The following is a 27,832-nucleotide window of genomic DNA, read 5'->3' as shown; positions in this document are numbered from 1 at the left end:
GTACATAAAAAATCGGTTAACCATTCGGTTTTCGGTTAACCGAGGTTTAAAAACCGAATAACCGAAAAACCGAAAAATCAAAATTTGGCTACCGAAAACCGAACCGAAATTTATATTTCGGTTAACCGAACCGAAATTATTTCGGTTTTTCGGTTCGGTTTTCGGTTAACCGAACCGAATGCACACCCCTACAAGCAACAGCGCTAAGCCCTTGTAAATTTCTTATAGATTGTAGCATTTTAATCCAAAATTATATATTTTTCCTTCTTACAACCCACAAATTCCACCAGTGTCATTTACACCTTGTTTAGTTCTTGTAAAGTCTAATTTTTTGCTTGTCACAAAATTTAACACTCACAGCTACTTTCACACAATCAATGACCTAGAAAGTTCTAGAGTATTTCCTAATTTCATACATGATCGAAGATATTGAAACAAGATCCTTGTTTAGAGCAGATCCGCCAGCAATTTTCTTGATGCAGTCGGAGAGTCTGGTATAATAAAGGAGCAGTTGAGTCATGGCAGCTCTTAAGATATCCATTCCGCATAGGAAATTGCTAAAAGAAGTGATGACATCCTTGTGCATCAGCTCAATCGCTGCTTTCCATCTACTGGCAAAGTCTTTTACAAGTGGCTCCACTTCAGCAACAGTAATTGGCTTCTCAGAACCAGCACTCGAGTCCTCAGCTAGTAATAAAATGCAAATCAGTGGATGAACTAACAGGCTTTTATACATATTAGACAGTTGAAAAGTAATTTGTGCCAGGAACTTACAGGCTCTGTTCTTAACAAACTTTATAAGATTGCTAAAATGCTCCAGCAGTAGTTCCTCCTACAAGAAGAAATGAACAAATATCGAGTAAAAATTTGCAATGAGAAAAGAACAAACTGATGAATTAGCAACATCAGTGCAGAGATCATACACATGTATTCCGTTAATATATCTTATCAGATCAAGTCTGGGTACAACGTACAAATAATATATGACCCACCGTGTAAGCGCTTTTGAACAAATTTTAACACCATCATATCCTTTAACAATAAATTCTTTATAAGCAGAGCTAGTCGGTGGAGTGAAAAAGAATAAATTTATGACAGCCCAAACATATTGGCAACACTAGGGACATGTTTTACGTTGCTGAAAATTTGTTTTGGAGCACTTTAAGTTGGGGCTGTTCAGGTCCACTCATTTTCGTGGGTTTAAAGTTACTTTTTCTGTTAAAAATACAAGTAACTCAGAGGTACTTTTTTCAGTTCAGCTTATTATTTCCTTGCTCATTTCAACAAATCCTAAATACCATAAACAAAACTGTGACAATATTTCCTTGAATCATTGAGTTGGTTATTTAGTACCATTATTTTATGTTTAAATAATATGAATTTCACTTTTTATAGTCAAAATTTACTTTTCAGTCAAAATTTGCCAATCACTAAATCTACTTCAAGTAAACTCAAGCAGGTACATCCAACTTAAAGTAAGAAGGTTTACTTTTAACTTAAACTGATATGAAGTACAATAAGTTATAAGTAACTTATTTTAAGTTAACCCAATAGCTTCTAGAGTTGCAAAAATAATTATTTCTTATTAAGCGGATACTTACCACAAATACAGCTGTGTTGTTTTTCAGAAGTTCTTCAAAGTGCATCTGGATTTTCCCACCTTCACTAGCTTCCTAAAAAACGAAATAAAGCTTATAAGCTATTGTAAATATCAAAGCTTCTCGAGACCATATTACTAAACAATTAACACAAGAAATTTTTTCAATGTGTTCTGACCTACAAAAGTGTGTATAACATGATGCTGCCAAGTCAATTAAGCAACAAAAAGATTATTCGGTAAATACCTTCAACACAGCAATTGTCATGTCATAGTTGTTTATTAGAAACACTGTCTGCAACTTTGGCTTGGTAAATGTTTTTGCAAGCTTGACAAGCAAGTCATCAACAGCCATTCGAAGTCTTTCCATGTTCAGTTCAAGCTAAAATCATTGGGAAACATTACACCAGATAGAAACATAAGTACTATGTATAAGTTCACTGCCATTGCGACATAGGAGTTACTCTCAAACCTTCACAGATATATTACCTGACCATCTCCATATTCCACATTAAGGTGAATCAGTGAAGCTGTGAATTCAGCATAGCGTCTCATGACATAATGTGGATGAACATCATCTTCCCACAGTGACTTTACATTGGCATTTCGCAAGCTATTAAGGTGCATATCAAAAACCATCTTGAAGCGTGGCCACAAAGAAATATTAACCTGTCAAGTGAAAATACAAAAACACTAAACCGATTATGGTTCAAAAAAATTATTTTATTCTCTCCAAAATAAGCAAGGTTAATTTGCATTCCTGAAATTCACCAAATGCGTAAAAGTATATACTTCAGTTCGTGAACTTTTCATATGGGAATTTGGTTTAGGGAATCAGATGACGTTGTAAACCAAAATTATTAGATACAGACCTTATCCAAGTATGAATCCAGACATGGTATCCGACGGCGAGACATTATGACCTGCCAGGAACAAGAGTATTAACTGTTCAGAAATTATCAGTACTAGACCAACAAAAAAAGATTACTACCGTCCAGTATAATTATTTTCTAAAGTACAGTTGAGGACTGCGCAGAAGTGTACTCTATTATCTAAGACCAAGAAAAAAAATAAGGGTGCATCTTTTGAATGCATGAGAAGCAACTCCAGATGTGCTTCCTGAAACCTGCTTCTAAGTTGCCGTATTTAGTTAGATTGTGTTTAACTTTCTCTGCTTCAATTGATATACTATAGGTGCACCAAAAGCAGATGACTGAAATCTCTCTACAGCATATGTATTATACACTATTTATTTGGTTGGTCAAAAGTAAATCGCCGACTATAAGAAGCTGTGTACAACTTAGTAAGATCAGATTTAAACTACTATTAGGTTTATATTACATATACCTTGGAAAAAAATGAAGTAAATTTATTATTGTAACATTAGATATAGATGTTTCATAGAACATGGAATTTCTATAATGACTGTATTTAGAAAAAAATCAATCAGTAAACGCTTGACCTGTTGCCTACTAGGCTTCTATTCATATTGCACCTAAAAACTAATCTGTTAGCATATTTAACTTCATGGTTTTTATATTTAAAAAAAATGGTTTTGTACAACTAGAAGTAGAATCACCTTTAAAGAGTACAGATAAAAAATAATCAAAGTTGTGACATACATGGCCTGTGGCTCCGATTCTTTTATTTATTTTTTTTAACTTTGGGGCGTCTTCAGTTGGAATGTGATAGAATGAATCAAGTGACAAACAATGCATTAAACTATTAAAGTGGATGTATCCACGATTCATGAATTAGGTGGTCCAGAGTGAAATAGTAAATGTTTATAGACTAATGGTCTGAAGTACATATTATTAGGTAATCAAGGAGAGTGAAAGGTAAAAATAGACTAATAGTGTGAAGTACAAATTACCTGGTGTCTGTGAATGATACATATCATAAGCATCAGACCTATTGCATCAAAACAATTTGAAAGGACTGTATTGAAGTGCTCGTCAATAACCAAAAGTGGACCTACAAAAAGAACATCATAAATTTTACAAAATTAAACAAAACCCCAACAAATATTATAATAGTAGAATCCCATTCCATGTCTCTTGAGTCTTGACAGTGAAGACGTTGCAATAATTTCTACTAAAAATTAGCGGTATAATAATTTTATACACTATACTGCTCAGGTGCAGATAAAAGAGGTGTTGGGTTAAAGAATCATCAAGAATTATCACTAGAAGCTGACATCTATTATACTTGGATGTTTTGATTTAGGCAGCCATAATCTTGTCAGATCATTGTACACTTGGACATGACGCTTATTTGGTATTGGATCCTTGACTGAGATTTGGGTAATTTGACCTACTGAAAGACCACGTATAAAAAGATGCCCACAGTATTGATGTGTAGTTATAATATATATCCAATATAATAGGTTTAAGAATATAATATCTGTAACTTGCAAACTCATTTGCAAAATCACGTTTATTTTATATTAAATTTTTATGCCATCTTATCCAAATTACTTGTTATGAAAAAAAAACAATTATAATGCATCCTGTAGCCGGGTCCAAAATAAGGACAAGTCCCTATGCCAACAATTTTAAAAATAACAAGTCGAACACGCATATCCCTTCTGTATCAGAAACTCCTGTACCCAAGACTGGGCAACATAGGTTGACATTTTTATTTCAATACGGAATTAGTGTTGGAACGCTAGAATCGTACATGGTTGGTTGCTAATATAATATCTTCTTCACATTAGCATATTTACATTTTCCTAGATATTTCTATAAGAAAATAGTTCATATTAAGAGAAGTATAACACTACTATATTAGTATTTAAGCAAACAAACCGCTGGTACCTGCAAATATTTCACCAAATATTGATTCTTCACCGAAGAAATCACCACAGAAAAGGTACCTGTACAATAATAAGATCTAATAAACCAACACAATTTCGAAAACATATAACTTCTATTATTGTCTTCAGTTAATCCGTATGAAACTATAGTGGGATCAACAATTTACTCAGAAGATGCGGAATCCATTAGCAACTTGTGCAAGCTCCTGAAAAGGACTTCATAAGGATACTTTCTGGAGCTAGCTTCAGCTATATGGGGAATCAACGCAGGTTCATCAATTTCCTGTATATATCATAAAATTTCGAATTTTTACAAGTCGAACACGATCAAGATAATTAAATCAGTATAATACACCAAGCAGTGAAGACAGTACACAAAATAAGATATGGAAAATTGGTTTTGGTTGTTTATATAAGTTAAAGATAAATCATAAGCACCTTTCAGCTTCCTTATTTTGTTTGTCGTTTAGTATAAAAGGACGTCCCTCACCTAGTTTACGTCATTTAATCTTAAAAAAGATATATATATATATATATATGTATATGATTTAATAATGATGTTGACAGAACAAAAGAGAGAGTAGAAGTTCAGCAGAACACACATAAGATCCAATTTAGTTTGTAAATTCAAGAACAAGGTAAAGGTAACAGAAGATAAAAAATTATATGCGGCTAGTCTGAAAAGAAAAAATCATATAACTATGCAATAATCAATTGAAAAATTCAAATAAAAGTCTAAACATGGAACTTGCTTGCAGTTCTATATAAATTTCCATATACCATCAAGCTATACAAAAATCCGTCACAAACTGATAGTCACACGAACCATATCTATATACTCATGTATCATGTATAGATGAATTTCGACAAGAATAATCAGCAGAAAAATGCTTCCACTTCTAAACTAAATGTGATAGGCTGAAAACAGGAACCATACTCAAGCTTTTAGTTATGGATGTGAAAAACCCAAAATGACAATTAATGACAAAGATAATACATACTGCCATTACAAATTTAGTAAATTATTAACATAAAATTTTGTGCAAGCTTCGTTGTTAAATGAGATTACATCGTAGTGATGGTGCTACCAAACCTTGAGAATGTTCAGCCGATCCCCAAGAGCAAAAACAGCAGACCGGTTTTTCAAAGGTTCTCTTCCTCTTGAAAATAAACTAGTGCCTCTGGCCTCAACACCTATCAGATCACTTGATGTTGCAATATCCAATTGCAACTTCTCCAATGCTTGAATATAAGCAAGAAATTGTGCACTTAGAACCTGCAAGTAAGAATTGTATCGCTTCCATAAAATAAACACAATTTTATTCAAAATCTTGAGCAAATTCAATAGGTAGTTTTATATTACAAGTTGAGAATGAATTAAGATTGCGCTCTGAAGTATATTATAAGTTGAGAAGGTTTTACAATAACCTTATGTGAAGAGAAAAACGAAGAAGCGAAGTAGGAAAATAGGTTAGTTATAACTTTTTAAGTTTGAAAATATAAGCCACTCAAGGTGTTAAATGAGAAACCAAAATAGATACAGTACCCGATTAGTGTGCAAAGAATATTCAGTTTATTTTGTTCATGTAATTTAGGTATATAACTTCTAGAGTGTAGTCAAAGCATAGAGAAAGATAAGGGTTTGCTTTGAGTTCCCAAGCTCCTAGATAACTCTGGTTTGCATAATTCATATCAATCATTGTGTTATAAGATTTCTTCAAAAAAAAAGCCTGTTTACTAGATAGCAGTTGTCAAGCAAGTTGAAAACAAGTTCATGGAAATTCCAGAATTAATTTTGGATTCAAGACAATAAAAAAGAATAGTGTCACCGATCTCGATTAAAAATGCAATAGAAGTTATTTTTATCCAAAAGGTTCATGACACTTGGTGTAATCGATCATTTTTTTAAATTACAAGTACGAATTCGAACCAATAGGCCTATAGAGTACTAACATAATATTTTAAGAAAATAGTAGGGTCATACAATTATCAAAATATACTCCAAGAATATATATATTACAAGCAATCTCTGTATTAGTGAATTGCACCAAACAATAATTTGGCCATAACATCTATTCAAACCTCACTCTACATTTTCAATTAAAACACATATGGACCCATGCCAGCTTGGTAAATAATGCAGGAGGCACTGAATGAACATTACCATCAGAAAGAAGCAATATCAATGAGCCATTACCTTGTTCATAGTGTCGATGTATGCCGCACGAACCTCATTATATATCTCCTTCCCGTGTTCCTTCAGAAAGGACATGAGATACCTAGCATGTTAAATTACACATTCAGCATATAGTATAAAAAGACAGAATCCTCCAGGATTATGACATCATGCTATTCCACTTTGTACGAGGGAAAAAAACTTGGACAAGAAAACAATAGTAACACTACTTTGAATTAATTTATACAAAAAAATGGCTTCTGTAACAGAATATAACTAAAAAACCAACAAGTCGCAAATATAGTGCAAGTAAAAGCTAAAACATTTGTTTGTATCAGAATAGATTATGCAACATATAAGGAAACAGCAAGCATGATCAATCAAAAAAGCAAATTTTAGTTAAATCGAGGAAAAAAGCAGATTAGTGTGCGAATAATCTAACAGGACTCTAAGAATGAGTTTAATACAAAACCACTAGGAATGTCAAGTAGATAGCTCACCTGTACTTCAACAGAACACTCTGTTGTAATATTTGGATATTTGTTTTGGGTTTTCGCAATGCATAGAGCTTTTGAACAATGAACTCAAATACCTTCAGAGGAACAAAAAAAAATTATAAGGGATTTACCTCAAAAATCCTGTGGTATGAGCCATCATAACATATTATAAAATAAGAACAGTAACATAATAATGCACATATATATGTTTTTTATTTTGCAATAAGAAAATATCTTGAAAAAAAACAAAAGACTAATTAACAGTGTTTTTAAAATAAACCCTCAAGGAGCTATTTAACCAAATACTGATTAGTTTGAAGATTAGAAATATTATTATTATTATTATTATTATTATTATTATTATTATTATTATTATTATTATTATTATTATTATTACTATTACACTGATTAATTGTATAATTTTTTATGAAGTAGATAATGTGAAAAATTCAAGACCAATAGACACTGGATCGTAAATAATGAAACTACTATCCCAGGTCTGAAGTTAACCCTCAATTAAATAGGTGCCTTGCTGGAGTCCAAACTCAATTAAAATCTAGTTTTGCACCTCAAGATGTTTTCAAATGGAAATTTAGTGACCCGTTATATAGGATCAAACCACCATAAGGAAATATTGTATAATAAGAAATAAGTTAAGAGAATTTCATCACTTAATTGACCAAGTAAACTGTTTGGTTGATGATATCAAGTAATCAAGGAAATGAGCAAGTCCGTGTAAAAGTAAATTAAGTAACAGGGCATTTCCAATTGTCTAAGATAGAAAAAAAACCTTTGAAACTGCTTTTTGTCGAAGTTTTTCTAGCTCTGGCTGCACATCTTTAAGAGCGTTAGATGTTTTAACCAATGAATCGGCTTCAACAAACTTCAGCTTCTTACTCAGAATTTCAAGAGTCCTCATATATTCATCATTGACCTAAAAACAAAATAGAATGCATATTGTCAGCACTCATGAAACTATACAACCCTGCATGATTACGAGGTGAATTTAAATAACATTTCGAATAAATGTTAAAGTCGCATGCTTAAACAATATACAACAGAACCAAAATAATATAAAAAGAAACACGTGTTACAGCGACTGAAGAGCAGGTGAATACAAACCAATTCCATCATCCAAAAAAAAGAAAAAATCTTGGGAATCAAGTTACCTCTCCATCAACAATGATGTCTATCATCCTTGGTGGGACTATTATATCTTCAACAAATTTGGCCAATTTTGATTCGGCAACCTGTAGAGGTTACATAATTCAAAAGATAAGATATACTATTAAACTGTCATAATACAACCAAAATAGTTTTAAGCATGTTGATCAGCTAAGAGATGTTAATTAAGCTAAGAACTCTAACTATGTGGAATAATAAAAATAAATAAACAGCAATCTAACTTTGCATTACTCATCCATCCCTAATTTTGCAAGACACCAACTTCCAATGACAACTTTCAGGTGTCACCAGCCACCGAGAGTGCAGCATGCCATTAAGTACAACAGGAAAAACATACAAATATCTTCTCTTATTTAACTGATATTATATTATATGTTCAATTTCCACTTAAAGCCTCACAACTCACAAACATAGAGAAGCTGGTCAGTGACCTCCCTTTTCTTGAGAAGGGGCACTAGCAGCATCACAATTACATGATTGAAGAACACTGGGTACTGGGTACTGAAGGAAACAATACAAGACGATTTTAAACAAAAAGCTGACCATTTTTTATGATTGTAAAAGACAAATTTGGTTTCATTGACATTTCTTCATTCTTTTCAACCAAGGGGTTGGATTTATCTTGAGGATAGGACTGTGATCCCAGACCAGTTAAGCTCCTGTTAGGCGAGTTTGAGTTTAATCAAACAACTTGGCGCCATTTTAATAAACTAACATTTTTCTGTGTTTTAGCTTAAGATTGAATCCTAATAAAACAAGTTGACTTCAAAGTTTACATGTAACGAGCTGAATTTTTGAGTCAAGCCTCAGTTGTCGAGTTCAAGCCGAAACCAAAATGACAAGCTCGAGTCTGAAGCCAGCATGTTCATGACCAGCTAAAATATTGAAAGTATATAATTATCAGGCAGTATTTACCAATTAGAATTAGTTTTCTTTTATCTAAGATTTCCGGGGTTTAGGGTCTATCTAAACATTGTAAATGATTATTATTTTAAGATTTCAAATATATGAAATGTTATGTAGTTTATAATACATCTGCAGAATGATTGTATTTTCTGCCAATTTTCAGCGGAACTAGGTTTTTCTCCCTTGTTTTAGATTTTATTAACCTTGTCCTACATCAGAAAGGTACTGCATGACACTACCTTGCGGTTCTTCAGCTTGAGTCCCATATCCATGGACTTCTCTTGAAGAATTTTAATGTCTGAACTGATGGAACCAATTTCATCCTGAAACAAAGGTTTGTCTCAATACATCTTGAAGAACCACATTACAAAGTATATTTATGAGAGAAAGAAAGATAAAGTGATTCTGAGTTTAATATATATTTCAACAACAATATATATTAAACATTGAAGTAATTGATAAATAAAGTTCCCATGAGTGCGGATACATAGATGGGAAAAGATCAATAATAGGCATTGTATAAAAAGGAAGGGATAGAAAATGAAATAACATATAAAAGAAATATACCCAAAAAAAAAAGTGCAGGTCACTGGTGATGCAAAATCAAAGGAGACATCTCATACATAAAAGGTCAAGCGATACCTGAAACCCACCAAGCAATGTTTCCATTTGCGAAAGGATGAGGTCACAATCACGAATTTGATCATGAAGTGAGACTAGATTGTCACTTTCTTTTATGTAATCCTATTGTAAAAACAGAAGTTAGTTTAGCAACAAATGTATTAACAAGATGAAATGGCATCTTGACTTTGAGGTTACACTCGATAATTTTATAAAATATTCCACCGTAATAGTGAACATGTACCAAAGAAAGGTCTTTGCGCAAGAAAGAAAGTTAAGGACTGCTAAAGCTCAGTATAAAGTATAAACAAGTATTAAAGTTTAAAAGACATCTACCAATGGTATTACTAAATATTTTTATATAAATAATCATTTTTATACCAATGCATAGACACAATTGAGCTCTGTGTCGGTTAGAGGAAAAGTATTTTTATTGCACCTAATACCATCCTAAAGATTGATGTAAAATAGATCAAGAACCAGACTATAAGACATAAATAAGCAATATGTTTTGTGTAAAATATATACAGGAAGACGAGTAGGAGGATTGTCAACAAACCTGAATAGAGTCCAATTCAACTTGTCGTAAATTGTTTTCAACACCCTTTGTGTAATCCCGTAATTTTGTTCCTTTGGACAATATGTTTGCTACCACCTAGAACGTCAACATTGTAGTGGGTTAATCAAAAGTAAGATATGCATCAGTAACAATTAACAAAACAGTAAATATATGTAACAAGCAGCAGAACAAAATGACATGCAGTTACATCATCATTTTTGCATTCTTCGAGCTCCTGCTGTAGACCTTCAAGTGAAATATCATCACTGAAAAATAAGGCAACAAATAAGTTTTTTAAAGACCAAATTGTGAAGCATAATACTAAACATCGTCTTTAAGAAACTACAAAAATAGTCTGTTCACAGAAGGAAGGGAACAAAATGCAATCAGATATGTGAGTACCATATTAGACATTTATAAGTAACTTCAGTATAACTTATTTTTTTAGAAAAAATGACATTGTACATTGGCACATGTACTCTGGCATTCACAACTTCAAATACTTGTAGACAAGTTTTTTTGTACTCTACATTGGCTTTATAAAATTTGACCGAGGCAGAACTTTTACCTAGTTTTTTGCACAAGAATAAAAAATATAACCAAATAAAGTCGCATTAAATAACATAAATTCACGAGGGGTACAGTTTCGACTGTTTAGGATGTCCTGAAATATCATCTAGTTTAACAATTCATTAAAAGGCAAGTAGACATGCCAACATACAACATTTTAAACAATATCAGAATTCACTTGATATTAATTGTCTAACAACAATTAGTAGTGATAAGATTTCTCATCAGGTATATTAGATGTTAGTACATTTTTCAGATAACAGACAATCACAATTCTAAAATAGGGAGTCCAGGATTATATTCTCAGTGTATTTCGGTGAATACAGATGACACCTAAAAATAGTGGTTATTCTCCACATTCATCCATCTTTCTTTGTCAAAAATTTAGCTAGGACACCAAGTCCTGTTACTGACCCTTGACAACATTGTGGAAACATTCATATCCCATCAGACCAACAAGAACGGCTTTAATCTTGAAAGAAAACTACAACAATTTTTAAGAAAGAATATTTGTCAAATTCACTTCTACTACAATTCAATGAAGTTTGAGATCAATGGTCTTCATAATCTTCAGATGTAAAACAACTATCCTAGTAAAATGATTGTCTTTAAGAAAATCTTTTTAAGAACTCGTGTACAAATTTAATATTTTTCAAAGAGTAAAATTACATATGATTCTTTGACCATTAAAATTCTTTTGCATCACGAGAAAAAATGTATTGGAGAAACTAGTTTATCCTGTTAATTAGCTAACACCTGTAGCACAGAAATTAAATCAGACAGTTTAAAATGTGGAATGGCCCATAGAAAGATATTACATATTGTTACCCGAATTCCATCTTTACTATAAATTTATTTGTTCTGTCACTAAGTTTAGTTGCGCACTAGAGATACTTTACAAACTCTGAAACATTTTGGTAATCATAAATACCATGAGATAGTACCTGGCATTATCCTCGTCAACAGATAAATCACCAACAAATTCCCCCAGATCAAACGCAAATTTATGGGTATCATTTGTATCATTATAAGATTGACCCTGCAGCATAATCAAACACCTTAAGCTATCTTTGCATAACATAAAACTGTTCCGCGTGGTTATAAACTAACATAAACTAGTAGGCACGCTTGGAAGAAGTGATCTTATGATATAAAATAGGATGAGACGAGTTTCATAATTTACCAGTGTGTTCATGGCTAACTCAGCCATCCTGATAACCTAATTAATTAACAGCACCAAAACTAACCACTTGACTTGCGCACTTGATTCACCAGTTTATAACAAAAAATTTAATCCAAGCTGAAGTATTAACACTGCAAGGAACTAAAAAACACAAAAGATAAAGTACATGAGAAACTACAATCTAAATAACAAAACCCCTAATCACAATCTAATATTAGAAGCAACATAAAATACTACAGACATATTAACTAATGTAAAATCGAGATCCTATAATATTTCACATTTGACCCGTAAAAAATCCTCATTAAATTTTCTCCCGCTCTGAAATCGCATACTTCCCTGTACATTCTCCGGATTCCACATTATTTATACAAATCCTAAAATATTCTTCTTGAAAATCGAAACGTGCTTATACCAAAAAACAAACAGCAAATAGCAAGTAAATAAGGTGAATAATATACAAATTGCAGCCCTAGAATACAAAAATTACAATTGCTGAAGATCAATCTATAAGTATCGATTACATATCGATATCGATTACAGAGGACTGGAAATGAAGTAAATCACTAATCAATTACGCATCCAAACGAAGAAATTAAACAAACAGCATATACATACAAGTGCGTGTATCTATACATACATACCTGTGATCTGTTTAACGCATGAGGCAAGATTTATAATTCGATTGGAGTTTAAAAAGCTTGTTGCAGCTCAAGCAGATCCAGCCACAGCTTGATTATAACTAGCACGGATATATTTCAAAATTTATTTATTGGAATAAAGTACGGTAGTTCTAGCTGATCTTAGTCTCAAAAAAATAAAAATTCTAACTAATTTACATTTTCAGGATTTAAAATATAGATCATTTAACAGATATATATATATATATATATATATATATATATATATATATATATATTAAAATATGTTTTAAAAAATTATTGTATAAAAATTATGTTCTGTTATTAAATTAGTTATACTTAATTACCTAAAAATAAACAATTTTGTTATTCGGAATGAAATTATGTTTATGCATAGATAATATTTAAAATAAAATTTGTTTATAATATATCATTTAATTAATACTATAAATAATTTGTAACTACTTTTTCAATCAAATTATACAATTTTTAGAGTATATCTGAATAAAAATAATTCTTTAGAAAAGAGAATTCAGATTTTGATGATGGTTGTTATAAAATTATACACTAGGATATTCATTATATTAGGAAATTTATTTATATTTGATTTAAACTGAATAATTATTAATTTAGTGATAATATAATCGATTTAAAACTTCTTTTTTAGTCTTAATTGAAAGATTTTATACCTACAAAAGATATAAAATAATTATTAGTGATAATCGGTTATAATCAATTCAAACTTCTTAAAAATTATAATCCGTTGATTTGTCCAACATTTTTAAAAGATAAACACTAACTTTAAATTTCGTTATAATTATTTAAATGATATTCAACATAACATTTTGAGCTTAAACACTTCTCAATTTATCGTTTAATTTTGATTCGACCGGTTGAAAAATCCTTAAAATAGTATTGTGTCGCGTTTCAATCCTAGAATAAAATACAGCATAATATTTTGATTCTCATTACATTTTGCCCGGTTTTTTAATCAATACACCAAAACGATGTAGCGTTTGACTAAGCAATCAAAATGCTCGATGTTGTGACATAAAAAGTGATATTATGATTATTATTTTTTTCTATAAACATGGTATTTGAGACTTTTATCACATAAAAAATGATATATAGAGCCAATATTCTGTAATATATTGACGTTGGTAGAGAAAAAATTGATCAGCGCCAGAAGATGGAAGAGAAGAAGAAGAATCTACTGCTACAACAAAAGGAAGATTTTAAATTATATTTTTTAGTATAAAAAAGCATCAAAATGAAAATTCAAAATAATTCCAAAGATATATATTTGTGCCTTACTGGTGGAAGGTACCGATGATCTTTAGGATATCTGATTCTGATTTGTTTTTGTTTTTAAACAAAATAATTTATTAAGATATAAGAAATTCAGTTTTTGAGGCCTTCTTCTTAATTTATAAAAAAGACATTTAAGAAATTTAAATTTTCAATCATCAAAGTGCATCATGCAAATATATTGTACTTGCAGTGTAATCACCAAAGTGCATTGTTGGTTCCACCACTGTTGATTGCGGGATGAAGTAAAAAAAAGTTAAAATAGTCTTATCAACCATTTTTCATTTACGAGAAGCAAAAGCTGCCGTCTGGTAACCAGAAGCAGCTTACTAAAACACTATTAAGAGTTGAAAATGATAATTTTTTCTAAAACTTCTATTTATTTTCAAAACACTCAACGACCCCATATCATGGCAAGTAAATCACCTCTACCTTAAAAAAAATAAAAAAAATAAAAAAAATCACCTCTACTTTCTCATTGCAAAGGACTACGACAAGAAAGTCGGCCCTCCTTATTTATCCATGTTTTTATTTCAAAGTAATTCATCGTCGACATAATGTACCATCCAAAGCTCTGATTATATTGCTGGCTTCTGGTTAAGATTATCTCTCTTTATGGCATGAATTTCTTCGTCCTGCACTGAGCCAGTGGGGCATTGCAGACCCTAATGACTTTGAGTTGAGATGAAGCACTTATTGTTAATAAAACGCTTGGCACTTTATCTTATTTTAGAACTATTGCGATATAGTCTCAACATTTTGTTATAGTAAACCTCATCTTCTACTTGTTTTGGATAAGAAAACCCTGTCTTTATGGATCAAGATATGATTAATAAACTCAAGATAAGAACCTTATCCTCATCAAACCTTGTACTTGTATCTATCTTCCTCAAAACTATATTATATTATCACACACTGTACTTGATAAGTCCACTATGGTAATGAAGCAGCCAAATGAACAGCTGGGAACAAAAAAGTTCAATCCCAGCAGTACCTTGTAACAGCTAAGGTTAGACATCCTGAATATCTCTAGTCATGCAATAACAACCACGTAAAACCATGATTTACAATTACCATTCAGCCCTCCTGAATGATTGATGATTGAACATGGGGTCAGGACATGTATGATGCTGAGCACCACATTTCGTTATCTTGTATAGCTTTGTTTCTGTATACGAAAAATCGTATAATTCCTGCATACACCACACATTGATTATTCTGTTTCTGAAATCGTATGTCTTGGCAACAGCCAACAAGTTGATTTCCAGAAACTGAATCAATCATATTCTCCGAGAAGAAGTGGTAAAACAAGCGGATATAGGTACCTGTGTGTACAAAGATAGGTGACCGATACTGGGATGTAATTCTCAACGAATAAGTGAGTAACGAAGGTGGTGAATGTAATGTTTATTTCATTGCATAGCTTTTGTAAGATGTGTAGGAGAATAAAGGAATAACAAAAATGGTCAAGTAAGTAGTTGATGATCTAATTAGAATAGATTCCAACTTGTGTGTGTTTGGGAGAGAGATTGACTAATCCAATTTCACTCTGAAAGTCTGTATGGTCCTAGGCTCCTATCTCTCTCAACCAAGAGACAAAAGTCAAACAGATACAATTTCCAACTAGCTGTACCAACAGGATGAGGAAGACAATGGTATATCCATTTCTTCTTCTTCTTCCTGAGTCTTCACTACTTAAACTAGATACATACGAAAATGTCATATGCTAGTTTATATAGTCAGGGCATGTCCCGAATGGATGACAATGCAATTTAGCAAAGCATCCCTTTTTGTAAACAGGTAAATACTACTCCTTTTTATTGCAAAGAAATGTTCAGGGTTCGAGTCTCACAGAAACGTGTGCAAGTATAAAGAATATAGATCCTACCAAAACTATGCTTTCCTACCTTTGCAGAGAATATATATGTCAAAACACATGTAGGATATAACTTTACATCTACTCTATATGTCAATATATCCCTTGACAAGAGCACTTCTGGTGAATAATAAATATAAGCAACAAGGTAATACAGCAACATTGTATGTAAAAATACCAGTTTATGTGTGTATTCTGTGTAGACACATGGAGGAAGGCGGTTGGACATAGTAATAGGTCCACTTGGCTGCCAACAAAATGCAAGTCATGTATTATATCTTTATAAATACCAAGCACTCATTTTATTTTCTTCACATCCTCTGCTTACTTCTCCCTCACCCCTCCCATCAGCTAGCTTTTCTTCACATCCTGTGCTCACTTTTCTTCTTCATCTGCAAAGGACTATATATATGGAGTCCAAAAAGAAAGTAACAGGTGGTTCATCTTCTTCTTCATTTGTAGATCTTTTTGGTCCAAAGGACTCTTCGATGCATTCCTCCTCTTCCACTGGACTCTTCAGCTCTGTTTTTGGGCCATCTTCCACGGTATTGTTTTTCTTCTTGGTATTTTCTTTTCTGAATTAAAAATATTTGCCACCTCTTGACCTGCTCACTTTAAACTCATAGCTACTAAGACGCCCGTCCACACCAACATTTAGTGCAACTTGAAAGTTGGTTTATAGAAAGAAAGTACTTTTAAACAAGTAAACTTGCTTAATGTCTCATATTTGGTATTGTTTCCTCACAAGCCACAGCAACACACAGGGGCTTAAATGTCCCAATATTTAGTATTACCCCATTGCAAGTCACCACCACACAGGGACAACTGAGACATGTCTAAGATACCTTTAGACAAGAATACATGTCTCTATACCTGCACTTTTGCACCGGTACTAGCAAGGCACTGGTAGCAATTTTTAACCAAAAATGGCGGTATCATCCACTTTATGTAGTGTGATCAACACATAAGACGTCTTTTATGGCATCTCTATTGTCACATACAGTACTACAGTAGTTGCTTTCTCAACCACCAGAATTTGAAGTTTTAGTCCCAACTGGAAGTGTTTTTTTGTTTGTCCTTTGCTAGAAAATTCGTTTAATTTTGTTAGTTTTTCACATAGAAATATCTTTATCTTTTAGTCTCCACATTTGCCACAGCTTTTGTATATATACTTTAGTTCGGTATAATTTTATTCCATACCACTTATTTTAAAATGACGTTAACTAAGAATTATCACACATCAAGATATTTTATGTCTGTTCTCTGTTGTTTCTAAATTCTAGTCTCAACTTTTAGGGGATAGGAAAGGACTTTTCACGCTCAGGATTCTCGAGAACGCCCAGAAACCAGAATTCTGAACGTGCAAGTGAATATGGCAGTGCAAAGTATGATACCCAAGGTATGCACAAATTACTAGCACCACCACCTGCAATTTATTATGTATGTTAATATGTATATAATGCCAGTAAAATTGGTATTTGACAAAGAATGATTGTCATCTCCGAAAAATGTATATGAAATAAATAGACCTAATCTGGAATTACAACTGTGAAAAAGATCAAAGGCTAAAACTTCCCAAGCATTTAAACACCATGGGTGAAAAATTTAACCCCTTTTTGATGTTAAAGAAAATCATACAACTCCAAAAGGCTGTGGTAAAAGTGGAGGCATACACAGCAAGGACAGGAGCACCAATTATGACAATGAAACAGTACAGCCTTGTTATTTCACCTCATCAATCTACTATGGCGGACAAGAAGTTTATTCTACAAATATCCAGTCGAAAAATACTTATAATGCTGTAAGTCTAACTCTTTGCATCATCTAATAACTTTGATCTATACAATTATAGTACATCTGCAATGTGTTAGAAAATCTACTCAGAGCTAAGGCTGTATATGTCTTCGAGTCTTTTTCAGTTCAAGAAAGAGGAAGGTGATGATGATTCTAACGGAAATAATATGAACAGTGCTTCACGAGGAAACTGGTGGCAGGGTATGTTAACGTTTTAGGATTTATTTGTGAGAGACTAAGAGGTCAAGGATGGGGACTGCTCAACTGTCTCTAAGATCTGCAATCTTGCATTCCTTAAAAGAAAGTTGAGCTTTTAACCCAATAGTACATGTATTTGAGTGCGCAGACACTGTCAAACAGCATAATCTCTCCTAATAACACTTGACAATATTATTTCTACAAGAACATCAGCAATATACCTAAAACCACATTCTCTTGTTCTTTCAGGATCCTTGTATTACTAGAGTTTCTGCGCACATGCGGTATATCATTCAGTGATCAAGGTATGCAATGATTACATAACCGCACAAACTAGTGTTAGCTTATCTGTAGACTTTGCAAGTCAAGCAGACATAAATTTTATAATATTATCCAAAATTAGTTGAACCAACTACAAATTATTGATAGTTTTCAGGTAATATGATATCAACATCTACATATGTAATATGCAAACTCCAAGGACACGGGGAAAAGGCTGCGATATCAAGCAATCAGAAAGCATTTTGTCATATATTGTTTTCCTTCCTTTATATCATCTTTTATATGCCCCTAGGTTCATCTCTAGTATATCAATCCATTTGAGGAAGCCTTGTACATCATATTATCACTTTAAATAAGAGTTAGATATTTCTTAAAGCTGAAATTTCGATCAATACAATATAAAATAGAGTTTTATGAACAACCAAAACAGTTTCAATTAACAAAATATACATCCTAATACTTAATAATAGACTCAAACAGCAATCGCAAGGTGGAAATAAAGCAGAAGGTTATAGAGATTAATACCATAAAAGTTTAACACAGAAAAAAAAGGACAGTAAAGTAAAACCAAAGAGAAAGATAAATAGAAATAACCACCTACAGTCATACGTGAAATTAGAAATATGAAAAGTTACCTCCTAAAACTGTAAAAATGTGATATGAAGGATTTTAGGAATTGCTGTTGCAACGTTTTCTTGGCTGCGGAACTCCCAGGAGAATCGGAAAGCTCAAGTATAAATGGTAACACGGGTTCTGCACAATTTTGCCTCAGCCCCTATCGATCCTGCAATTATCAACACCAAGAGATCCTAAAGCACATATACTTCAATAGAGACTCTGTAGTAGAGAGAGCTTCAAATGAGACACGGTGACAGTGCATATTACCCTCCACCAGTGTGTTATGTGTAGCTAAAATGCTCAACAGTCTGACAACCCACAATTCTTATATTTGGATGTACCATAAATATAGGACTTTCAGTTCATTTTCACTTATCATATGAACAAAAAAAAGGCCATTGAACAAGTTGAACAATGTCATGTAGGACTCATGCTAAGAAGCTTTAAGCTTACAATTTCAAAGTAATAGGTTCGAGGAGAATATCCTCGCCATTTGTCAGCCCCATTAAACAATTTGATTCCAGTTGCTACTAAATAAGTAAGTGAGTATGAAGTATTAACACTACACCACAAATTTTACTTGAAGCAGAAGCATGACACTGTTGGTACATATTGTATGCACCATGATGAATATAGTAACCAAAAGATAATCACAGTTCTGCAAATAAATTGCCTTCAACATACAACAATTTCCTCTAATTCGATGCAAGAACACAAAAGCTGAACACCATAAATCGAAGCACAATGAATATATAAAATTTTGATCTGATCAGCATGTAACACCAACCGCAAGCATAAAAAACAGCATTGGAACACATCCAACCAAACAATGAATTCAAAAAAACGACATAGAGAGAGAAAAATAAAAACAAATCTTTGTCATTTCATAATTCTAGTTACACACTTCCCCTCCCAGAGTGGAAAATACCGGTTTATCGAATTTGATTAGACAATCTAGTTAAACACACATATATGATATAACACAACAAAACAAGCGGATATCACTGAGTAAAAGCATACAAAACAAAAGAAGCATAAATAACAAGAGCACAAGGAACCAAAATCAACAGAGGCACAACAGCACTATAAGTATCTCCACTCCCACAACTCAAAGTGCCCAACTTGATCTGAGCCACATTCACAAGTGCCATCATCAAAAACCCACACCCGCAGAGCGACCCGACAGCCGAAACCAAATACCCGACCCGAAGCACACTCTTGTTAACCCGACACATATCAAACGTGAACAAATGCCAGTGCGGGTCACCCGAGTTTCTCGCGATCCGAATCACTTGCTTGAGACCCAATGCAATGAGGCTTGAGAAGAGAAACGAGCTGAAGGAGTAGACGTGGAAGGCGATGAGATTCTCGGCGATATCGGGTCCGGGGAAGCATTTCGGGTCGGATATGAGGCTGTTGTTCGGGTCAGATGGGTTCCAGGTGAGGCCGATGAAGACTGCTAAAGTGAAGAGGGAGTTGACGTTGGTGATGCCGTCGAGTGCGGTTATGTGGATGCTGGTTCCGAATCGGGTCGGGTTGGGATGCTCCATGGGCTGGCCGGAAAATTCGTGAGGTGTGTTTTGCAAGGAGAGGAAAGGTGGTGTTTGACTGTGTTGCAGACTGGAGTACTAGATTTATGCTGCTTTTAGACTTTGTGTTCGAATTTTGATGTGTTTTGGACAGGTAGGACCCATGTCAATACAAAATCAGTGGATTTCTTCTGAAAAGATAATTTATTTGACTTAATAAATATAATCAATTTTTTCACTCTTTCCAATGAAATATATAGAAAACATCTTGAATCATATTTTGAAGATAATTTTATTATAGAGCTGTAATTAATTCTAGAAAAAGTAAATTTATTATTCATTGTTTCAAAATTTGTGAATAAAATTGATAATCAACTTGTAATTATTTGGCTCAAACTAATATATTCTGAATATAAATTATAGTGGTGTTAAATATAGACTGAGGGATTTACTGAGGGATCTATTTTATATCTTAAATTATAGAAATATAGACTATTTCATATTATTTGGTTAATTCGATAAAAAAATTGAAAAAACAAAAATATATATTCTATACACACTGACAAACATACACAAGGCTTCATTCACTATGTTTCCTTTACTCAGTTGTCCAACAAGATATGTATTAGACATTGTAGTACTTGAACAAAATAACTCTCACACATGAATGTGTCTTTGTGACAATACAATGCACTATGAGACTACCAAGCAGCATTTCAGCATTCCTATATACTTGACTAGTTTACTCTAAAGAGCTGAACTCAATTTCAGGGCTCTGAATTTTCCTTCTGTTTACTTGATGCTAGCACCTCCACACTTTTTCTACCAACAGAATATGAACCTTGATGATCACTGACACAGCTATTAACATCCGCATCGCAGCCCAGATAATTAGACAACACTTTTCTCACCCCAAAGCCGCGATGACTGATCCTGCTGCTGTTGTTTCCATCACCAAGTGGACTTTTTTCAGCCTTAGCAGGACTATTTACAATCTGTGCTGGTGAAAATTTTGGTGTTGCACAAGCGGACTTGTAAGGAGTGCCTGAGGCCGACAGCGGATAATGGACTGTGACCCTTTTGCGACTTATCACACTTACTTTAGAAACTGAAGAGAGCTTATCACATTGCCTAGTCAAGTCATCTACGTATAACAAGTCATCAACGCGTGCAACAATATTGTATGCCAAATTCTCCAGGACTCTAGAGTAGCTCTCCAGTATGGATTTTCCAATGTCCTGTATATAACAGAAAGAAGTTAAAAATTTATTATACAACTTTAAATTTTGTGAAGAAACGAGACTATTTGGTGGAGGGGAGTTGACCTTATTGCATTGTATCTTGCTGGTGTCAAGTGTAGTAAGGCTAAGACAGGGAAACTGTTGTTTTAAGGTTCGCAGAACGCTTTCTGCCCTTTCAGCAAACAAATCTGTCTTATCTTCGTCAATTATCAAATCTCTAACCATCTCCCAAGATGATTTTGCTGGAGACTGGTTTAAAGTATTTAAGGGGCTACCATAATGGGGATTTCTGCGCCATACATAAATTGATGCCTCAATGCGATTAGCCATCTCTAAGGAGGAATGTTCAGTAGACAAATCAAGGCAATCTAGCAAGCAATCCAAAGAGAAGTGTTCTGAAGTGATATAACGGTAGATGAAATCTCCTAGACAAGTTCGTGCATTCTACATTGGAAAGTTCAATAATTGTTAGATCTGTTCGCAAACTTTTATAATGCAGTATTATAAGCACATGAATCTGCTTAGACAAAGTCAATAATAGTCTGCTGAGAGAAGTATACTGCCTAGTTTTGAGTGACTATCTGCCTTGTTAAATTACAAACCTTTGGAAGACTTTCCAAGTATGATTCTGGAATTTCCATCTCAGCCAAGGCCATGTTATTGATAGCTATGGCAGCTTTCAGTATCTGGTTTGCACAATCACGTATATGGCTCAATTGCTTCCTTGTCTCTTCCAGGAGGCCCCCTGAGGGTACACGAGGCACAGGAAGCCACCATTTTGCCTCTTGGCGCTGCATAGTTTTGCGAAAGGAGGCTGACAAATCATCATTATAGGCTATGTTCCCTGGTTCAATGTACCAGAACTCTGTGCTACTGAACCCGTCTAAGATTTCCTGTCACAACATTCAGAAGAAAACATATGGCTTCAAATATATAACCGGATATATGATGCAGACGTAGGGGATTGTTTGAGGCTTACAAGGATCATGTTGTCGAGCTTACGAAGTGCTGGGAGGTCCATATAAAGATCTGCCCGTGGTCTACGAGTCATTACCTGCACAATTTTTTGTCTTAAATCATTTGTGTGGGTACTGAACAAGTAATTGGCTTGCCCTTATCAGAACTAATCAAAACATGTCAAATATTAAGGTAGGCCTGACCGATCAGAAATAAATCTGCAAGGATCGGAGGAACTATCCTAGGTAACAAGAATGACACAAGTCTCAGTTTCAAGATAATAACTACCTTGAGTTTATTTTAGTATACAAAATGAAAGGCCAACTTTTAGTTCCTGTGCATAGAGAGAATTATACCTCAACTTCACTTTCATCTGGTAATCTCTGCCACGACGGTACAAATTCAACAATGTGATTGCAGACACAAAGGAGACACTCCATCTCTCTTCTCCACATTGATTTCTGCTTGGAAGACAACGGTTCCAATCTCCACAGTTGCCCGAAAATTGTAGCTAAGAAAGAAATCACATTACGATTGTGTAGAATATTAGAGCAATATTTCACTACAGAATGAATTAGTGATTGCCTAAAACTGATATTCATAACACAAGTGCACTACGAAAGAGTACCAGAGAGATTAGTGATGTCATTTGAAAGAGCCAAAGCTGTGCAAACCCCTTTACCACTTCCAGACATGTCTTCACCAAGCATCAGTTTTGCAAATCTTTCTTTCATTTTCTCCATGTCTACCAAATTTAAATTCCAAGTGTAAAAAGTGAGCTGAAAGATAGTCATAACAAAGTATAAAGCTGAAATTTGAATTCACCTAGCAAAAAGATTCATAATTTGAATTGTAGATCTGCATTTCACACAGCAATTTCTATATGGCAAACAAAAGTGAATAAGGAAAAACTCTTTTCAACTCAACCACATAAGATCTTGCAATTCAGAACAGTTATACTAGTATCAATTAGTCGTTATATTGAAGGCATAAACTGACACGCTGTATTATCATATCCATTTATTATGATCTAGCCAATTATTAATGTTTTTTTTGGAAATTGATCAAATTGCAGAAGACTAGCTCTTGTTATGACAAGTAATTAAGCAATCTAATGGAACCTGAACACTATATAATCCTCAATGAAGTAACAAACTATAGTGAATTTCACACAAAAGTTAATTAAAATACTCAAACTTATTTTTGCACTCCTGTATTCAACTTAGAGAAGAAAAAAAAGTTACCAGAAAGTTTGGAAGTCGCATTCTGTGACTTCAAATTGCTACCCTGCACATTGGTTTCGGTATCAACCGAACATTCTTCTGGCAGTTGAGCCTTGTGATTAGGCCAACCACCTAGTAATGCTGCCAAGGAACGTTCATTAGCTTTAGTCTCGCCTGAATTACTTGCTGAGCTTGATCGCCTTGAAGGTGTAGTCATGTCTCTGTACTGAGATATCAAATCACATTCTTTCTTATCTTCTTTGCGAGAAATCTTCAGTGCTAATTATAGCAAATGTGTTTTTGGAAACTAAGAATCAGAGGAAAATAGTGATACTGAAATGAAGATAATATAAAGGTTAGTGATCACAGATGTATAAGTTTGCGTGGGTATTTAAATTTCAAATGAGTCCGCGGACATACAGGAAATAAACAGAAAAGCCACAAGGGTTGAAATATGACAATGCTTATCAAGTTCTCTCCTGATGTTTGTACTACTAAGTTTCACTTTATTTCGAATTTGTGGTTCCAAAGTTGTAAAGGAAGTTGTGTTTAGCCAGATGCCAACTTCCCTCGCTTTCATTTTCAATGATATTCTCTCTTTTCTATCGTTGCAGATCATTCAGTTCATTCAAAATTCAAATATGAGGAAAGATTGCCAATTGTTAATATTCTCAGCTTCCAATTTAACTTCGTGTACACAAAAGACATAGTCATTCTTTTCTCTCTGTTTCCTTTCTTTTTTTAAATATACTAGCTTTTAACCCGTGCGAAACACGGGCGAGTATATAATTCATAATTTATTATTTATAATTTAAATTATAAAATTATCTTAGTATTTTAGTATTAATGAATTGCAACATCTACTTATAAGTATTTTAGTATTAATATATGTTATTAATAGTAGTTTTATTTTTTTTCAACTAATTATATTTATATTTAAGAGGATAATGATAAAGTTTTTGTCATGTAATACATGATGAGTGCTTTTAGTATTTGAAATTGTTTAATAAAAGAAGAGTAATAGACCTACATATGTCGTAGACTTCTAGTTATATAAAGAGAGTACTAAACAAAAAAAATTGACCAAACCAACCACTTCAAAGTTCGAATTTGAATATATTCAAAGAGTAATGTTTTGATTCTTTTTAATTGACTGGTGTGACTTAACCAGAAAATAAGTGCTCCGAAATTGTCTTGTTAGAAAACTATAATCGTTGGCTAAGGGGCCATTTGTTAATGGCTTAACTGAACAGGACGAACCCGTTCCTTTGTTCAGATCATTTGGCTTGATGCTCTTTTTTCTGGACGAAATAAAATTAGCTGGACGACGCGATAAAATTAACTGGACGACTGATGTGAGGAAGTGGAGGGGTTTTGGTCCAGCAGCCTATTCTATACCCTTCTAAATGCAGTTATATTTTTAATTTTTTAATTGTTAATGAAATTGATGAAATTGATTACTTCGACAAATTTCACCGTTAAACTTTTTTCTCTTTAACTCTGATTACTTTGAAACTATGTAACATTTATATTTATGATTTATAAATTACATAAATATTAATAATTAAATTTAGATTTGTGTTTGAATTAAAATAATATAATATATTTTAATTTGGTAACTTTTAAAAAATAAATAAACATGTTAATAAATGACTAAATTATCGATGACAAACCAGATCACTAGTATCGACTGAGTGATCAATAATTTTTTGATTTTTAATAATCTAATAAGCAGTGACTAACCGGTATCCATATATCAACCCAACAATTATCAAAATTTTAATATCTTGTTACAGACTTTATAGAATATAGTATATTGAGTGTGATTAAATAGTTCGAGTGGTTAAGAACAAAATTTGAATTTTTCTAAAATGACATGTACAAGTTTATAAGGTATATAAGTTTAATTGTCGAAAAAAAATTATTGTATTTCTTATATAATGCTATTATGTAAATAGTATTTTTTTAAAAACAATTATATATCATTAAGTATATAAAAAAAGAATTTCAAACAAATATTATCATTCAGAAATTTAAAAAGTTACATTTATCAAACGACATCATTACTCATGGTTCAGGATTATCACTGGTTCAGATATAGATGGTTTAGAAGTTATGATTCAGACTAAACAAATGACCCCTAAATTGGACCTATAAGACATTATTTAAAACTTAGTGAATCTGGAAGACATTATATTTCAATGATATTGGCTATAATTTAAAAATAATATGTTATTAACATTTTAGGTTGTTAAAATAGAATATATATGTTTAATATGGTAATAAATGATGTGCAATCTTCCTACAGACCTGTAGATTGGATTATGAGTTTTTCATGAGGTTGGCTAAATTTTTTATTTTTAGTATGCCGACTCACATTTTAGCTAAGGGTTTTCGATGGTTGGAAATGCTCTTAGTATTTCCTTAGGATGACTAAGAGCATTCCCATTGGAAGCCCTTTCCCTTTCCTAAAAACTTATTTTATATAATAATTCTCCATAATTATCCCAATTCTGTTTGAATGTTCCCACATTCAGTTCTTTATCTTCATCTCTTTATTCTTATTTAATATTTTTTCTGTATAGAACAAGACTACTAGTACACTTGCTTTTTTAGCGGGTAGCAGGCTGTTGCTGAAATGGGGATCCATAGTGCAACCCCATATACGGAGGTTCAAAGTTAGTCCCCAAATTTATATTGTGCTTTGGGGATCCGGATGCAAGAGTTTTTAGAACCAAATGTCAAATATATCTCGAAATAATTGAAGAGGGGGCTCCCAATGAGAATGCTCTAAGATAATTGTTGACGGGTGTTTATTCAAGTTTTCAAATTGCTCCGCCAATTATAAGTAGCAATTTGCTATATTTGATGAAAATCGTATGTAAGACTTGAAAGCAAATCTTTCAAATCCTTTAAGATCTACCTCATGATATGGAGTAAAAAAGTCAAAAATAAGTGATTTTAGCCTTTATTAAAAAATGAAAGAAATTGTTGAACCCCATTCACGCTTATGCCACGTAGAGGTACTGTATTCAATTTATCATAATTGATAATTAACATGTTGGTTAACTATATTTGAAATACGAGAAAAAAAACTTTTTGTGAATTACAAAAGGAAAAAGAATAAAGTGCATTGTGTGTATTTGTACTTTAAGTGAGACACCACCTGTAATACTGTACTTTAAAATCATCACTTGAAATATCATATTACGATACCCAACTCATTCTTCTGCTCGTAATACAATCTTAGGAATTTTCCATGAACCTTAACGAGAGTCTGAGGTGTGATTTCAATTGTTTCTTGATATAAATATAAATTGGATGTATAATTAAGTATGTGATTTCAATTGTTTCTTGATGTAAATTGAATCTTTAATTAAGTTCTGATACTTAAAAGCCTGCCAAACAATATAACTGCTACAAAGAAAAGCGTATCCTCCAATTTTAGCGAAGACAACTAATATCATCAGAGAAAATGGACAGACTCCCACAAAATTTTTTAAAAAAAATAGAAGTAACGTATTTCATGTGGAGATTTTTGAAGTAAAATATTATATGTGGGGTCTTACTTAAAGTGCAAGTACACACGATATAGTTTGTTAGGTCCAAAGTATCGTAGAAGGGGGGGTTGAATACGATACTCACTACAATTTAAAATTCTTTCGAATCTTGCGGATAAATAAATTGCAGTCCTGTAATGGGTTTTGTGTTCCGGATATATATCGGGTCAGTTTCTGAGGATATGAAAATATTGAACCAACACACAATATTTTCCAAGGTATATCTGTATATTGATAAATAACTCGAAGGTGCTACAAATCCAAACCCGAAGGTTGGCTACAATGACCACTCCTCTAAATATTACAAGCCCTATCCACTACAAATATTTATGGTACAAAACTAGGCTAGGGTGTGTGTATATTTGAGAGAGTTTGTGCATAGCACTTGGCCATCCATCCCGAAGGATGATGTTAATTGTGAGAACCACAATCACATATTTATAGGCTTTCATAAACTAACCATGGTTACTTGAATAGTCATCTTGCGCCAATATAT

General features: G+C 33.0%; 4 protein-coding genes across 8 annotated transcripts; 1 reads left to right on the top strand and 3 right to left on the bottom strand.

Moving 5' to 3' along the window:
* Positions 1-211: 211 nt before the first annotated feature.
* On the bottom strand, positions 212-12,946 carry LOC108196773 (vacuolar protein sorting-associated protein 52 A). Of its 2 annotated transcripts, XM_017364209.2 has the most exons (21): positions 12,754-12,946; positions 12,110-12,250; positions 11,871-11,965; positions 10,565-10,622; positions 10,357-10,452; positions 9,819-9,920; positions 9,416-9,499; positions 8,255-8,335; positions 7,876-8,019; positions 7,089-7,180; positions 6,610-6,691; positions 5,506-5,688; positions 4,580-4,695; positions 4,414-4,472; positions 3,471-3,571; positions 2,470-2,520; positions 2,087-2,266; positions 1,845-1,979; positions 1,602-1,673; positions 775-832; positions 212-687 (listed from the first exon to the last, which is right to left on the bottom strand). In XM_017364209.2, exons 2-21 carry the CDS (start codon positions 12,134-12,136, stop codon positions 383-385), a joined length of 2,121 nt encoding a protein of 706 aa, XP_017219698.1. In that variant the 5' UTR covers positions 12,137-12,250; positions 12,754-12,946; the 3' UTR covers positions 212-382. The 2 variants fall into 2 exon arrangements, with proteins under 2 accessions (XP_017219698.1, XP_063937552.1); XM_064081482.1 differs by having other exon boundaries at positions 212-832; positions 12,754-12,892.
* Positions 12,947-16,106: 3,160 nt separating this feature from the next.
* Positions 16,107-19,197, top strand: LOC108196892 (uncharacterized). 3 transcript variants are annotated; one of them, XM_017364375.2, is made up of 6 exons: positions 16,107-16,479; positions 17,231-17,333; positions 17,563-17,735; positions 17,854-17,929; positions 18,176-18,231; positions 18,874-19,197. In XM_017364375.2, the coding sequence occupies exons 1-5, from the start codon at positions 16,345-16,347 to the stop codon at positions 18,190-18,192; spliced, it is 504 nt and encodes a 167-aa protein (XP_017219864.1). In that variant the 5' UTR covers positions 16,107-16,344; the 3' UTR covers positions 18,193-18,231; positions 18,874-19,197. The 3 variants fall into 3 exon arrangements, with proteins under 3 accessions (XP_017219864.1, XP_017219863.1, XP_017219862.1); XM_017364374.2 differs by lacking the exon at positions 18,874-19,197 and adding an exon at positions 18,363-18,583 and having other exon boundaries at positions 16,110-16,479; XM_017364373.2 differs by lacking the exon at positions 18,874-19,197 and adding an exon at positions 18,356-18,583 and having other exon boundaries at positions 16,113-16,479.
* Positions 19,198-19,683: 486 nt separating this feature from the next.
* Positions 19,684-20,470, bottom strand: LOC108196891 (uncharacterized). Its single transcript, XM_017364372.2, has one exon. The coding sequence runs from the start codon at positions 20,374-20,376 to the stop codon at positions 19,828-19,830; it is 549 nt and encodes a 182-aa protein (XP_017219861.1). The 5' UTR covers positions 20,377-20,470; the 3' UTR covers positions 19,684-19,827.
* Positions 20,471-20,934: 464 nt separating this feature from the next.
* Positions 20,935-24,342, bottom strand: LOC108194176 (rop guanine nucleotide exchange factor 5). Of its 2 annotated transcripts, XM_017361090.2 has the most exons (8): positions 24,197-24,342; positions 23,798-24,109; positions 23,182-23,298; positions 22,910-23,064; positions 22,576-22,650; positions 22,199-22,489; positions 21,681-22,040; positions 20,935-21,593 (listed from the first exon to the last, which is right to left on the bottom strand). In XM_017361090.2, exons 2-8 carry the CDS (start codon positions 23,991-23,993, stop codon positions 21,123-21,125), a joined length of 1,665 nt encoding a protein of 554 aa, XP_017216579.1. In that variant the 5' UTR covers positions 23,994-24,109; positions 24,197-24,342; the 3' UTR covers positions 20,935-21,122. The 2 variants fall into 2 exon arrangements, with proteins under 2 accessions (XP_017216579.1, XP_017216578.1); XM_017361089.2 differs by having other exon boundaries at positions 23,798-24,337.
* Between the last annotated feature and the right edge of the window lie 3,490 nt (positions 24,343-27,832).

The sequence above is a fragment of the Daucus carota genome, chromosome 7 (genome assembly GCF_001625215.2).
Source record: "Daucus carota subsp. sativus chromosome 7, DH1 v3.0, whole genome shotgun sequence".
Taxonomy (NCBI): Eukaryota; Viridiplantae; Streptophyta; class Magnoliopsida; order Apiales; family Apiaceae; genus Daucus; species Daucus carota.
This window is presented reverse-complemented; position numbering and strand designations above follow the sequence as displayed.

Bases quoted from the DNA above. Each gene is read 5' to 3' on its own strand.
- LOC108196773 (XM_064081482.1), bottom strand. From the start codon at position 12,136: ATGGCTGAGTTAGCCATGAACACACTG. The intron at 9,500-9,818 runs GTATCGCTTGAC...CCTTTGTTTCAG, and splicing joins CATTGCTTGGTGGGTTTCAG to GATGAAATTGGTTCCATCAG. The intron at 1,980-2,086 runs GTAATATATCTG...CAATGATTTTAG, and splicing joins TGGAATATGGAGATGGTCAG to CTTGAACTGAACATGGAAAG.
- LOC108196892 (XM_017364375.2), top strand. From the start codon at position 16,345: ATGGAGTCCAAAAAGAAAGTAACAGGTGGTTCATCTTCTTCTTCATTT. The intron at 16,480-17,230 runs GTATTGTTTTTC...CTCAACTTTTAG, and splicing joins TTTTTGGGCCATCTTCCACG to GGGATAGGAAAGGACTTTTC. The intron at 17,334-17,562 runs GTATGCACAAAT...TTGATGTTAAAG, and splicing joins TGCAAAGTATGATACCCAAG to AAAATCATACAACTCCAAAA.
- LOC108196891 (XM_017364372.2), bottom strand. From the start codon at position 20,376: ATGGAGCATCCCAACCCGACCCGATTCGGAACCAGCATCCACATAACC.
- LOC108194176 (XM_017361090.2), bottom strand. From the start codon at position 23,993: ATGACTACACCTTCAAGGCGATCAAGCTCAGCAAGTAATTCAGGCGAG. The intron at 22,490-22,575 runs GTAAGCCTCAAA...ATGTTGTGACAG, and splicing joins AGCTCGACAACATGATCCTT to GAAATCTTAGACGGGTTCAG. The intron at 21,594-21,680 runs GTCAACTCCCCT...TGTTATATACAG, and splicing joins GCAAGATACAATGCAATAAG to GACATTGGAAAATCCATACT.